This window comes from Acipenser ruthenus, chromosome 6 (assembly GCF_902713425.1).
Source record: "Acipenser ruthenus chromosome 6, fAciRut3.2 maternal haplotype, whole genome shotgun sequence".
NCBI classification, from domain to species: domain Eukaryota; kingdom Metazoa; phylum Chordata; class Actinopteri; order Acipenseriformes; family Acipenseridae; genus Acipenser; species Acipenser ruthenus.
The window spans coordinates 54,343,246-54,359,131 of record NC_081194.1 but is presented as its reverse complement, the minus strand read 5'-3'; the positions used below and the strand labels follow the sequence as shown (position 1 = coordinate 54,359,131).

Below are 15,886 nucleotides of genomic sequence, written 5' to 3'. Positions count from 1 at the left end.
ATAATACCTTTCTAAAAATGTATACATTGTTTATATTTTTTTGCTTAACTTCTAATAAAAATTGATTTGAAGTCTCTCCTGAACCAAACAATGTGATCTGGCAACTGCTGCCGGTGACATCAGTTTGGGAAAAAACAAGCTGAGTACTGCAGAAGCGCACATTAGATCCGGCTTGTTTTCAAAGGAAGGTATTTTGCTCTGTACTGTACAAAACCATTTTCGCCATGGTACAGCGGTGTGTTATTCAGTTCTGTGGGAACTCTTATAATACTGGACATAGCATCCACGCATTTCCGAAAGATCCCTCAACAAGGTGTCTGTGGGTCAAGTTTGTACAAATAAAGAGAAAAGGCTTCAAGGAAGCTACTAGTTCTTCGGTTATTTGTGGAGAGCATTTCTCACCCGACAGTTTAAAAAATGATGTTCAATTTTCAATGGGGTTCTGCAAATAAATCAAACGTAATTCCGGGTACGGTAATTAAATACATGAAATATACAATTTTAATATCTCAAACAAAAACTAGGGGTCTGTGCCATAGTTGACCCGGAGCCACTTTTAGTCATTCTCATTGTTTTCTAATTTCTCCTTTAAAATGATAATGACAAACCGTCTTAACAATATGAGTAGATCACTTCTCTGCACATTTATTTTGTGATCAGGGCTGAAGCTGGAGGGGTTGTCATTATAAAAAGCAAGATTAAACATTCTATTTTGTCACTTGCTTAGCTATGTATGGTAAACATACAGATGTGTGAAATGGGCAGAGACGCGATCTAATTCAGATTGTCAGAAGGCGCTTTATAATTAAAAATAAATACAAAAAAATCATAACATCTCATCCTGCAATTAACATATTTTAAAATAACAGTTTCCATTTGATGTGATGCCACAACTTGAAATTGTGTCGTTACTTACCAATCATTATTATCAAGTCTGTGTGCTGGTGGTGGTTGATTTATCACTGGCACATTATCGCCGAAAACATTTGGCCTTGCTACCGGTTCAAACCGGTAAGGTACTGGTCCATTACTATTTCTCCCATCTTCAGATATTTGGGAATCTTCTTGTAATCCGAATACCTGTCGCTGGTATCGCTATCAGTTTCTGTATTGGACTCCATTTTCTTGTCTGTCGGGTACTCAAACTGATGTCACTGAAACTTCGTAAGTGTTCAAGATGTCATCTGACAACCATGCCTGTCAAATGCTGTGTGGGTGGTCTTAACGGGATACATTTCAGTTAAAAAACACCAATGTCACCAAATTTGAATATAGCCAGTCTTATACAAATGCACACAAAAAAACCTGCAACACCTAACTGATAGCTCTCATCAGTCAACAATTCATGCCTTTTTTAGATATTGAAACAAACCGTTTTGTTCCAGTTAATGATACAAAACGTATTTGTCCTGTAATAAACTATATGCATTTGCTTGATATAAATGTACACTATTAAAACACTGCTCTTTAATTCACTGTTAGTTTTCTTTCTTTTTTTCTCGCACTCATAATGTGCTGTCATAGGCAAACGTGAAACTCGGTTTATATCACGACCCATTTTATATCACAAATTATGCCAGCAGGGCAAGTGTGATGTAAAGCGGGTTCATCTGTATCTCTAAATGAACAGGAAGTTATTTTGAGATATCTTAAAATTATTTAGCGATAGCTAAATGAACAGGAAGGTATTTAGAGATATCTCAAAAACATTGAGATATCTTTAAATTTATCTGAAAATGAAAGATATGATAGATATCTCATTTAAAGCTCCATTTAAATATATCTGGACATCATTTTGAGATATCTCTAACTGTATTTGAGATATCGGGAAATTATTTTGAGATATCTTCAAATATTTTGAGATATCTATAAATTAATTTGAGATATCCCTAAATGATAATTTGGCTTGCCATAGTAACACCTGTAAGTAACCTTGGATAAAAGCGTCTGCCAAATAAATTAATAATAACAATAACATGGCTTTCAGTGCTTCCTGGTTTTGCGGTGCACCAAGGGAAAAGCAAATCCTTTTTAGCAATTAAAAAAAAAAAAGCATGCATTTATAAAATGTTTTAACATTCTTAATCAAATGAAAAACTACTGTATTTTATAAACAATCAAGGTTAACATGAGGTGGATTTATGGAAGTTTGAATACATTTTTTAATATAACAGGAAACAGCTAGTGTAAATTCCGGAGTCAGCATTGAAAACTATATTAACCCTCTGTCATTTTCTTTTCTTTTTTTCAGGTGATCTATGCACTTAACACAAAGAATGACGAGCATGAAGCTGCCATCCAGACCCTGAAAGAGGCCCACGAGGAGGAGGTCCAGCAGATCCTGTCTGAGACCCGTGAGAAAATCTTGCAGTACAAGAGCAAGGTCAGTGATGAGGTGGACCTCAGGAGGCGCATCCAGTCCCTGGAGGAGTCCATGGAGCTGCATGAACGCATGAAGCGTCAGGCCATGGCTGAGTTTAAGACCTACCGGCACCGGGTGGAGGACATGCAGTTGTGCACTGAAGCCCAGCACACCCAGCATGTGGTCACCATGTCTCGGGAGGTGGAGGAGATGCGCCGCAGCTTTGAGGAGAAGTTACGCTCCTTCACACAGGTCCAAGCCCAGTTTGAAATGGAGAAGCGCCTGGCCCTGGAGGAACTGCGGTCAGCCCACCGCCAGGAGATCCAGGAGTTGCTGAGGGGCTACCAGAGCCAGAACGCCAACTACAGCAAAGACCAGGAGAAACTTGAGCAGCTGCACAAAACCGAGGTGGATTCCCTGACCGAGTATGTCGAAGAGCTCAAAATGGACAAGAAGAAGCTGGTGGAAGAGTACGAGGCCAAGCTGACAAAGGCCCAGGCCTTCTATGAACGTGAGCTGGAGGCCATGAAGGGGACCCAGCAGTTGACAGCCAATAATCTGCTCGCCTGGAAGAAGACTGAGGCCGAGCTCAAAAAGGAGTTCCAGGCCCAAGAGGCGGCCCTGCAGAAGACACTTGAGAAGCTTCGCACCGAGCTGAAGGTGGTTCAGGAGGAGGCTTGTGAATCCAGGGAGAAGTCTCAGAAGCTTCAGTCCTGCCTGAAAACTGCAGAGAACAATATCAAGGTACAGTTTTAATTGAATGAAGGCTCCTCAGCATTGTTCCATGTATGCCTTGCTTTTGGTTCACAAAGAGACCAGAGGGCATGAGATAAGGATAACCATTTTAATGTTAAATTAAAGATTTTCTCAGGGATTTTTTATGGTATAATAAAGTGCCTCTTTCTGGTGAAATATAGCTAGCAATGGATGTAATATGCTAATCGACAGAATGTGTCATGAATTAAATATAAATTCAATTTGGATAAAATATGATTTCTTGGTTTAGTAAATTGTTCTGTAATTTACCCATCATACACTCTACTTTTGTATTCTCACAATCGAATAAGGAGGCTGTGTGGTCCAGTGGTTAAAGAAAAGGGCTTGTAACCAGGAGGTCCCCAGTTCAAATCCCACCTCAGCCACTGACTCATTGTGTGACCCTGAGCAAGTCACTTAACCTCCTTGTGCTCTGTCTTTCGGGTGAGACGTAATTGTAAGTGACTCTGCAGCTGATGCATAGTTCACACACCCTAGTCTCTGTAAGTCGTCTTAAACTTAGGAAATATATGACACTGCATAACTGAGAATATTTTAATATCTTTAAACCAATAAATGCTTGTCTACACACTAACTCACTTTCTTATAGATACAATACCTATCAAAACACATTAAACATTTATAAACCATACCGATAGTCTTAAGCAGGACTCAGCTTCCTAAAGCATAATTACTTGCTACAAATATTTATATATATATATATATATATATATATATATATATAGTTAGTGGACAAAAAAATGGAAACACCGATGTAAAGTCGCTTAATAGGGCATTGGGCCACTATGGTATCCCGCTCTGTGGAGTTCTCGGTGGACCGTTTTTGATGAAACTGGCTGCTCGCGCCCCAGGTTGAAATTTGTAGTCAATTGATCTGCAGTTGCTCGCCTGTTTTGCACTTCGAATTAATGCATGGCTATCACAATCCTGGAGTATGCGCTTCCGCCCACTGTTGCCCTTTGCTGATGATGTCTTTCCCTCAGAGTTCTATGCCGACATCACCTTAGACACCATTGCCTGTGAAACATCAGCAAGTTGAGCTGTCTTGGTCACTGAAGCTCCTGCCAAACGCGCCCCAACAATCACCCCTCTTTCAGTCACTGAGGTCTCCTCTTGCAGCCATGCTAGCCATAATTATAGGCAACCAGGCCTGTCCAGCATTTTTGTACATGATCCTAAGCATGCTGGGATGTTATTTGCTTAATTGATGCATGAGCCAGACCTGTGTGGAAGCCCTTGCTTTCAGTATACTTGGTGTCCCTCATTTACCCAGGTGTTTCCATTTTAAACAGAAGCAGTAACGTCTCACTTTATTACTGATTCACTACTAGGATAACAACAATTTTCCATTCATGTCTTAATCTCCATTCAATTTCAGTATGTTTCTGTCAACTTTTGACACAGATGCTGTGCCCATGGTTACCCTGTATTGTCTCACTTTCAAAAGACAAGCCAACAGATTGTATTCCTAGTCTTGGATAATATTGATTGCCAGATGAAAATATAACATTGAGAAGCGTGTTGGATTGAGAGGCTGTGTCTTTTTCTAGGGTCTCCAAAAGCAGCTAGATGAAGCAACACAAAACACTGGGATCTTGATGATCGAACAGAAAGAGATGGAATGTGAACTGGAAGCCACTCGAGACAGAGTACAGCAACAAGCCACAGAAATTCTCCTAAAAGCCAGTATGGAATTTTTATTTATTTTTTTCAAACTAATGTTTATTAAATGTGGTTAAATGTTATGTAGTTTTAGGTCATTTCATTTAGTAGCCTACATCAGGGGTTCCCAAACTGGAGTCCGTGGCGAAGCTTCAGGGGTTCCGTAGCAAATATGTAAAATTACTGAACAAAAGAAAATTATGTGTGAAATATTTAAAAGCAAATCTTAAAAGTTAAATAAACAAATCTTAAATTTCCCTGGTTACTTGTTTCGTGCTTAAAGTATGTACCATTATCACAAAAGCGGGGGGGATTGCAATTACAATTTAAATAACAACTATAGGGCAGCAGTGTGGCGTAGTGGTTAGGGCTCTGGACTCTTGACTGGAGGGTTGTGGGTTCAATCCCTGGTAGGGGACACTGCTGCTGTACCCTTGAGCAAGGTACTTTACCTAAATTGCTCCAGTAAAAACCCAACTGTATAAATGGGTAATTGTATGTAAAAATAATGTGATATCTTGTAACAATTGTAAGTCGCCCTGGATAAGGGCATCTGCAAAGAAATAAATAATAATAATAATAATAGCCGCGACCCTCACCAGGAGAAGTGGATCGATAATAGATGGAGGATGGATGGATAAACAGCTATATTAATGCAATTTACATAATAAGACTACAATTGAATATAAAGCAGAATTTCTCGCAATACGATTTAAAAAAAAACTATTTTATATTTTTTTGGTTCAACTTCTAGATATATTTTCTCCCCCCGCTGTTGATAAAATAAAACATTCAATTTCTGCACATGTACAGTGAGAACTCAACAGAGTATAACAGTCAAAATGGAGCGGTTTCTGAAACGCCAACGAAAGGAGCCTGAGGAAGAAAACGAATGCAGTGATGCTTCCACGAGTACCAGTGCCACAAGTACCACCTGTACAAACGAGCAGCCATCCTTAGTGAAGGCATCAAAATCTAAATCTTGAAAATATGATGCTGAGTACATTCAGTTCGGGTTTTCTTGCATCACGAAGAAAGACGGCCTTGATTACCCAAAATCTGTGATGTGCTTCGAAAATCTTATCTAATGAATGCCTCAAGCCATCAAAGTTGAAATGGCATTTTCAACAAAAACGCCCAAATGAAGCTGGGAAATCTATAGATTTTTTTAAAAGAAAGGAATCCCAAATTTTAAAACAAATGAGTACTTTTAAGCAGCATGTTACTTCTTCCAGAGAGATCCTTAAAGGCGTCTTTTCTAGCCTCATACCACATTGCTCGCACAAAAAAAAAAAAAACGCATACAATTGGGGAAGAGTTCATTTTGCCAGCGACTGTAGATATTGTTAGTGAAATACTGGGTGAGGAAGCAGCCAGAAAAATTGAAGTGGTGCCGTTGTCAAACAACACTGTGTGCCGAAGGATATGTGACATGGCAGAAGATGTTTCTGCTCAACTTTTGGATAGGTTGCGTGCTAGCCCGTACTTTGCCTTTCAGTTAGATGAAAGTACAGACGTTGCAAATGCTGCACAGCTACTTGTGTATATGTTAGGTTTATAGAAGGGGGGAATTTGTCGAAGAATTCCTTTTCTGTAAAGAATTACCAGGGAGAACAACTGGTGAGGAAATATCCAGAGTGCTAGATGGATATATTCAAGAAAATTCAATAGACTGGTCTCTGTGTGGGAGTGTGCACTGACAGTGCGGCTGCTATGACCGGAAAACATAATAGTGTTGTAGCTTTTATAAAGACAAAATCTCCAAATGCTGTTGCAAGTCAGTGCATGCTTCACCGTGAAGCACTTGTTGCCAAACATATGGATGATGAGTTTAACCAGCTGCTGCAAGAAGTGATAAAAATTGTCAATATGATAAATGCTAGGCCTCTGAAACACAGAATGTTTGCTGCGCTTTGTAATGAAATGGGTGCAAGCCATGAGCACTTACTGCTCCACTCTGAAGTACGCTGGCTGTCAAGGGGGGTTGTCACACAACGAGTGTTTGAACTTCGACATGAGCTGAAGCAGTTCTTATCAACAGAGAATAGCCAACTCGCAAGTTGTTTTGAAAATCCTGCATGGATTCTGAAACTAGCGTACTTGTCAGATATATTTGGACAGTTAAATGCTCTGAATCAAAGCATCCAAGGCCGTGACGTAACCATTTTAAATATGCAAGACAAAGTTAGAGCATTCACTAAAATTGCTCTCTGGGAAAATAAACTTAATGAAGGAGTGACAGAAATGTTTCCACTTTTACATGAAGAACTTAAATCTTCCAGCAGCATCCTGCCATTCATCTTGTCTCATTTGATTAATCTGCAACATTACTTCAGTGAATACTTTCCAGAGCTCGAAAACAAACATTCATTCTGAAATCGATACAAACCTGGACCTGAAATCCCAAGAGGTTTTGAGTGAACTGTCAAACGATGGGACTTTAAAGATTAAATTCTCTGTTGTTCCGTTACCACAGTTCTGGATACACATTATGGATGAGTACCCTGTTAGCGAAAAAGCTCTAAGAACTATTTACCCTTTGCTACAACATATATGTGTGAGACTGGGTTTTCCACACTGACAGTACTGAAGACAATGCACAGAGCACATCTGCATGTGGAGAGTGACATGCGAATATCATTGATTGGAATGAAACCGCGATTCAATGACCTGTGCAGGAATTACCAAGCACACCCATCCCATTAGGCATGCCGAACCCAGAGTACTTTGTAAGTCATATTATTTACTTAAATGTATTTTTATCCTTGTACCTTTTTTTATCATTTAATTTGTTGTTTGCAATAAGAGTAAGGTGATCTGCTTAGTATCTACAAGAAAAAACGTTGGCACTACTACTGGTCTGCCTTTATGCTACCATGCAGTGAGACATAATGTGTGGCTCAGTGTATTTTTTGTAGTGATGTTGTTACCCTTGTAATGTATATGTAGTACATTATATGTAAGTTTAAAAAAAATGTAAGTCGCAATGGATAAAGGTGTCTGCAGCTAAATTACTTAATAATAAAAATGATAAAGATGTCTGCTAATGACTAAATAATAATAATAGATTCATTGGGTGGGGGGCCTCAGCCAGGATTCTGAATGTTTTGGGGGGCCTTGAGCTGAGAAAGTTTGGGAACCCCTGGCCTACATTGTATCCTTTTACTGCTGTTTATTATTAGATCCTTAGTTTGCTTGTGATACCCTTTAAGTCCCCCACCCAACCCAAACTGTAAAATAAAGCGAGTTGTTAAAAAAAACATCCAGTCATTTGCATGGAGAATAAAATTCTGAATGTGTTACACAAAAATGTACCTCAATATAGTGCAGGCTTGGTGGGTTGTAACCCACATAGCAACAACAACAAAGAACAGGAACTAGTCAAAGAAAATAGTAGAACAAGATCATTCTTGCTTTGTATTACTCACATACTGTAGTCATGTTTGTTGTCACTTTTATTCAGCAACAAAAAAGACAGAGACACATCAATAATTATTCAATTCCCTTACCAAACTGTTGAAAAGTACACTGTTCTATTTTTAACGAGTATCTCAATATGTTACGGGTGTTCCTGTTACTGTGTGGGTATCCGCTGAGAGATGAGAGATTCACAGAGGGTTTGTGATTGAAACGCCACTCAGGTGTCCAGGCTATATTTAAATCGCAAGCAGTTGCAGTGGAGACAAATACATGTAGAAAAGTGCAGTGAGAATCGGGTGCAAAAAAACCCTCTTACCCATAGTGCATGCTTTTATTTATTTCTCCTGGATAGCAGCACATTCAAGTACAATGGGACATACTTATCAAGGGACTTCCTGAAGTTAACAGCATTTTTATGAAAATAAAATACACATTAACAAAATTAACAGTAACTATTATATTTTCATGTCAATAAATATTATAAATATGTCCATTCTTACATAATAAACATGATATCTGCCCCTCCACATAATGTATACCTATTATTAATTTACATAAATGGTTCATGGAGTGGTTTCACATGTATGAAGTATTGAAAATGCTTTTTTAATACCAGCTTGTATACCCTTCAGGTCATATTGGAAGCCTTCAGGCTATGCAGATGACCCACGAAGCTGCAATAAGGGACCTGGAATCAGAGAAGTCCAGGTTAAAAGACAAATTGGCACGTTTGGAAGAGGAGAGAGGTCTGCTACAGAGCAAGTCACAGAGTATGGACGAGAGACAGAAGCAACAAATTCTGGCACTGGAGAAGGTAACTTTTGGAAACAGAATATTACTGATTAAGTATATTACAATATTGTTTTGGGGGCTTACCATATTTTTTGACTGGAATAGTTACATGAAGAGGTAATCTAGTTGAGGGGACTTGTGGAAGGATTGCAAGGAATGTGTTAGGAACATATTTTGTAAGACCTAAAAAAAATCATTACAAAGCACAAACCCCAAATCGCTGTCAGCCATGATGCTAGTACATCACGAAAAGACTACCACATCAAACAAGTTGAAGGTGTCTGAGTCTTTTCGCCTCATGAAATTCCGCCTTAAGTAACGTTAATAAGTAGCCTTGACAGATTTAAGTAGAGTTTTTAGCATTAATTTTACTTTTTTAAATATTTCACCATTTAAAGTGGAAATCTCTCCCTTTTTTAACTAGTGTGTGTCCTATTTCCACTACAGGCTTTAAAAGAAGATAAGCAAAGCTACGAGAAAGAGATGGTGAACATCCGTGCCAAATATGAAGAGGAAGCTGCTCAATTCAAAGAGACTCAGGCTAAGGTACTAGAAGAGTTATCTAAACAACACCAAGCCACTGTAGAGACCACACAGACCACGGGAGAGAGAGAAAAGAAGATGCTACAAATGGTAAGAATAAAAAAAATGTCTTTGTATCTTCTTCCGCACACTGCTATAATGCAAAAGGGAAGCTTGATGGGCTATGAGAATTATGTCTAGAGTAGTACTACATTTGACAGAACTGCCTGTGAGCTGAAGGTACTGTAGCTTGCTTCTTCAGTTGCTTGCCTGGAAATATGGCTGCTTGCTGGTGCCGTTTGGGTCAGTAGTGAACAGTACTATTTGGTGGGTTCATTAGGATCTCATGTGAGTCTGGTATAATTCAAATGTTAGTATTTACTACAGAACTTTTAAATTCACAATGAGAAAAAAAAACGTGCAGACTACAATATCTTTTGAATTAAATGCAATCTTCTTTATGATAAGAATACATTGCTCATTTAAGATTACAACATTACACTGAAATTATATTTTGTTTTATTACTCTAATTCAATACAGTCAGTCGGTCATTTACCAGTGTTATTTGTATCTATTTTTTTGTGTAGAAATGAGTAAATTCATTCTAATTAATTATTTTAAACTTAGAAGTGGCACATCGAATGTCCTTGGCTAATTTTATATTTTGTTTACATAGTCTAAAGATAATTTAATTCTTGTTACTAAAGAAGTCATTTTGATTATGGTGGAGTAGGCCTCCTTATTGTACTGTATTGACTGTCCTGCAATCATGTAAGGTACTATAGTAAGCATTCTAAATCCCTCTCTAACTATAAAAAAGACTCAAATTACAAAGGTTTTTTTTTTTTTTTAGTCATACCTAGCTTCTTGCATACAAACAATATTGTTTCATATAAGAATGAGACATTTTTTCTAGGAGATTCACATTTTCACTTAATTTACAGTGCCTTGCATAAGTGTTCACCCCCCTTGGACTTTTCCACATTTTGTAGTGTTACAACCTGGAATTAAAATGGATTTAATTAGGATTTTTTGTCACTGATCTACACAAAATAGTCCATAATGTCGAAGTGGGGAAAAAAATCTACATATTTTTCAAAATTATTTACAAATAAAAAACTGAAAAGTCTTGATTGCATAAGTATTCACCCCCTTTGCTGTGACACCCCTAAATAAGCTCTGGTGCAACCAATTGCCTTCAGAAGTCACATAATTAGTTGAATGGAGTCCACCTGTGTGCAATTAAAGTGTCACATGATCTCAGATTAAATACACCTGTTTCTGAAAGGCCCCAGAGTTTGTTAGAAAGCATATCTAAACAAACAAGATCATGAAGACCAAGGAGCTATCAAAACAAGTCCGGGATAAAGTTCTGGAGAAGTTCAGGGTTGAATTATAAAAAAATATCCCAAACTTTGAACATCCCCGTACCACCGTTAAATCCATTATTAAAAAATGGAAAGAATATGGCACAACCACGACTCTGCCTAGAGAAGGCCGTCCACCAAAACTCAGTGACCAGGTAAGGAGGGCATTAGTCAAAGAAGCAACCAAGAGGCCAATGGTAACTCTGAAGGAGCTGGAGAGATCCACAGCTGAGATGGGAGAAACCGTCCATGGGACAACTATAACCCGGACGCTCCACAAAGCTGGGCTTTATGGAAGAGTGGCGAGAAGAAAGCCATTGCTGAAAAAAAACCCATATCAAATCCCATTTGGAAAAAGGTTCTCTGGTCTGATGAGACCAAAATTGAACTTTTTGGCCTTAGCGCAAAACGCTATGTCTGGCACAAAGCCAACACTGCTCATCACCATGAGAACACCACCATGGTGAAGCATGGTGGTGGCAGCATCATGTTATGGGGATGCTTTTCATCGGCAGGGACTGGGAAACTGGTCAGGATTGAGGGCAAGATGGATGGAGCCAAATACAATTCTAAAGGAAAACCTGTTTCAGTCTGCAAGAGACCTGGGACTGGGGTGGAGGTTCACCTTCCAGCAGGACAATGACCCTAAACACGCAGCCAAAGCTACACTGGAGTGGTTTAAAAACAAGAACCTGAATGTCTTAGAATGGCCCAGTCAAAGCCCAGACCTCAATCCGATTTGAGAATCTGTGTCAAGACTTGAAAATTGCTGTTCACCAACGATCTCCATCTAACTTGACAGAGCTTGAGCAATTTTGCCAAGAAGAATGGGCAAAAATTGCAAGATCCAGATGTGGAAAGCTGGTAGAGACTTACCCAAAAAGACTCACAGCTGTAATTGCTGCCAAAGGTGCTTCTACCAAGTGTTGACTCAGGGGGGTGAATACTTATGCAACCAACAAATGTCTTTTTTTTTGTTTAATTAACTTTTGTGTCACAATAAAAAAATATTTTGCACCTTCAAAGTGTTAAGTATGTTGTGTAAATCAAATGGTAAAAATCCCAATTAAATCCATTTTAATTCCAGGTTGTAACACTACAAAACATAGAAAAGTCCAAGGGGGGTGAATACTTATGCAAGGCACTGTAGCAAACCATGTTAGCTGTTACTTTTGGGTCATCTTGTACTTCCCAAAAAGTTGCATTGGGACGGATTCATAGCCTGATCATTGTCTCCTCTTTAGAGATATGGAAACTATTTGAATGAGCACGATATCTTACAAGTGCAGTGGTATCCCTAAAATGTTACACATTTTCTAGGGATGCTGAATTGGGGGATTGGACACTAATAAATTCTGCAAAGCAAAGTCACGTGTGGAATCATTTCCTAATAAAATAAAATCTAAAAAGGATGGCTGTATAGCATCAAATATTGCAGTATGTTGTTTATGCAAGGCTGAAGTAAAATATGCTGGTGGTACCATCAACCTTACATACAGCGGTGTAGTCCTACATCTTAAAGTATCAGAACGCCAATTACAATATTGATTTTTCTAAAACAAATTATACAAATTCACGTTTTATTTGTACATTGAACTTGAGGTAAAATTTAATAGGTAATGCATGCGTCTCGCATGCGACCTTTAGGCTACTCCCCCTTGATCAATGCTGCCAGATTGGTATTTTCCAGCCACATTTGGCTTGTTTTGAAAGCATCTAGCAGGTAAATGTTGTGTTTGGTGGTTTGGTTATTTTTTTGGCTATTTTTATTATGCATGTTTTTTTTCTACTCCTTTCAATTATGCGGTCATCTCCAGGGCAGAACTTCAACCACCACGATGCCCAGTATAGTATATCACAACCTCCCCCCATCTTTTTTCTGGAACTCTGCATCCAGTAAAAGTACGAATTACACAAACGCTCAATTATTTTTTATTTGTCACCAATTTAAGAACTGTATCAGTTCAATTTTAATTTTTTTTACAGTTATTTATAAATACTTATCTGCCGACAGTTCTGGACAATGTAATTTAACACTGTATTCTGAATATATATATTTTTTTTCCCTGGACCTCCCGTATTTGATCTCTATCTGTATACATGCCAAAAGTTCCTATATGGTCGAGACAGTCCCGATTTCCTAACAAATGTCCTGCGTCCCGATGCATAGGAAGAAAGTCCAGATTTTACCCATAGAAAAAAAAAATTATTCTGCACAGTAGAGTTAGTGAAAACCACACACTGTGCTCTTCGTGCGACTGACACATCTGCTGATCACTAACTTATACAAAGATAAGAACGCTTCATTATGTCTATTTTTACTGTCATAATGGTTGTGTCGAGTTGAGTTGGGGGGATACGTCTATTATATGATAGAGTTTTTTTGCATACGACTCCTCCCATGTGTATGATGCGTATGACCCTCCCCCGGAGACGAGCGTCCCGCTGAACAGTTTCCAAATGTTGGCAAGTATGTATCCGATAAAAATAAATGTAAAATAGAGGTTCTGGTACTGCAAGTTGTGAGAGAAAAACAAGCAAAGCAGATACATAAATAAATAGTTTATAACATTACTTAGTTTTTTTTTAAATTATTATTATTTTAAATTAATGTGAAGCACTTATTTATGATTTTGTAATGTATATTAAATCTTAAAAGCAAGGTCAGTTGTTTATTCCAAACCCCGGGTCTCTGCACTGACTGATATATAAAGCAGCTTTAAACCCATGTTTATGACCACAGTCATAGGATGCACTTTTGAAAAACATGTTTAATATAAAATTAAAATAAAGGTATTATTTATACTAAAAATTGCATTTAAAATTAACATTTTAGAGAATTTTAAATAGCTTTTCAACCAGCACTGTTTTTTTGTTTTTCAAATTGGAAGCACATGCAAAAAAACTCCTGCAATATATTGCAATACAGATCCTTAGTCCCAAAACCTACCCCTAAAGGACACCCTGGAGTACTACTTACCTGAACCTCAACTATTAATGTGTACTGTACCAGAATTTCCATCGGCATTTAAGACATTTAAGATTTAAAGAGAGGTAACCAGACCCCACAATTAGATATTCACATCAATAAGAAGATACATTTTGATAAATAAGATGTCCCTTTCCACAACACATATACATTTTTTTTTTTCTCAACTGTAGTTGTCTTGGCTGGTGCATGAGGTTCTAGGACTTGTTTATATGTATGCTGCACTTGAATTTTTAATATCAGTAGCTGACATTGGGCTTTCTGTCAAGAGGTCTGCGTCTGGGAGGCAAAATAAGCTGATCCCTGGAGCCAGCATTACACTTCAGCCATTAACACCAGACAGAAGGATATCTACATCATCATATGGAAGGAATCGTAAATTGATGGAGACACATATGGATCACATTAGTTTACCGTAAAGCTACGTCTTAGTTGGTGCTTAACTTGGCGAGAGCCGAGTTCAAATCAGCATGAAGTTTTAACATCTACTCTCGTGTAATGGAAATCATAAATTTGTCTTGAAGATAAGAAAAAAGTGAAATGTTGGAATATGTTAATGATTGAAAATAACGCTGCCTTTAACTGTCAGGATATATATTGAAAGATGGTTGCCTGCCTTTAGTAAAATCCATCACAGTAATGACAGTAGTCTTCTAAATGGAAGCCTATTCAAAATGAAATATTTGGCTAGATCATATTAAGGCACTAGTAAAACCATTTTACCATTCTAGAAATGTCTGGATTTTTTTTTATTATTATGATACACAGTACTTAAAATTGTAAACCAGAAATTTCATTATTTCACCTGTACAGATAGGGAGGCCAAAATACAATTGTTCATTGACTCTTAAGTTACATTTTGTACTGAGAGCAAAGAGCACTAACATATTCTAGTACAATTCATACTGTCTATTACCAAGAGTATTGGATTGCTTAGCACAAAAAAAAGTGAAACATTGAAACCCGTGAATTGGTGAAGAACCCTTATATAATAAAATATGCAGTAGTATTTGCACAATTTATATTAACATGGCCTAACTATGAATTAACAAAATTCTTGAATATTGAGCACTGCATTTCTTTTCATCCCATGTTGCTGTTCAGTTTCAGACACTGGAGAGTCACTTCCAGTTTGTATAAACAGAGTAGTCACACTTTCCCTGCAACACATTTGATATTCCCCAGTTTTCTAAAAAGAGGAATAAAACCATGTTAAATATTATAAAACAAGCAAAAGACATTTCCAAACAACGATTGAACTGCTCCTATTTTCAACTAAGTTGTTTCTTGGACGTTTTATAATGTTAATATGATTTGCTTCAGGAAAATAGAGGGAAACTGCAGGCCTACTCACTTCAAAATAGGGCACATTATGTGTTACACATCCTGCAAGGTTTTTCCAGTTTGCCAAGGACATTAATCCTTAGGTGATTGGTAAGATGATGGTCAGATAAAGGTAGCTGTTCAAGTTTTTTTCTATTTCTTTAAGTTATATATAGTTTAAGCATCTGAGAAGCCATTTTAGTTCCTCAAGTCGGTTATTATATGCCCCCTTTGTTTTTTAATAATTTAAATTTAATTCAGTACATGGATAGAGCCATGTTACTGTACAGTGAATCATAAAATGCTTTAAGATTGCATGTTTATTCACAAGAACCACATTCCTATATTCCTTTGTGCCCCCAATGATTATCCTGTAAGAAACCAACCTTACAGCATGTCTATATAGGGCTCATTCCTAGTTAATTCATAGCATTAGCCACATAAAGCCACCCTCAGCAACAAGAAGTTTATCTGTAATTCTGTTTGTAATAATGTTGTTTAATTTCATCTTTCTTGTATGTTTAACTTGTTTAATACATAGGCTAAATGTTGAATCTGGGTAAATAATACTCTTTTCCACTGTCTTTCTTTTTTGAGAGCTGTCATTCCTCATGCTCAGACCAGGTATCCCCTAGAATTGTATTTCCTAATCACTGCCATTTCAGAAACGT

At 37.7% G+C, this 15,886-nt stretch overlaps 1 protein-coding gene across 7 annotated transcripts in view; it reads left to right on the top strand.

Moving 5' to 3' along the window:
* The window catches only part of LOC117410414 (protein FAM184A-like), a 75,048-nt gene that overhangs the window by 15,983 nt on the left and 43,179 nt on the right, over positions 1-15,886 (top strand). For 5 of the 7 annotated variants that reach the window (XM_034016929.3, XM_034016933.3, XM_034016936.3 and 2 more), the window contains exons 3-7: positions 2,252-3,106; positions 4,690-4,825; positions 8,854-9,035; positions 9,461-9,646; positions 15,813-15,839. In XM_034016929.3, coding sequence (XP_033872820.3) covers positions 2,252-3,106; positions 4,690-4,825; positions 8,854-9,035; positions 9,461-9,646; positions 15,813-15,839 — 1,386 coding nt within the window. The remainder of the gene's footprint in view (positions 1-2,251; positions 3,107-4,689; positions 4,826-8,853; positions 9,036-9,460; positions 9,647-15,812; positions 15,840-15,886) is intronic. The other 2 variants (XM_034016934.3, XM_034016930.3) reach the window with 1 other exon arrangement.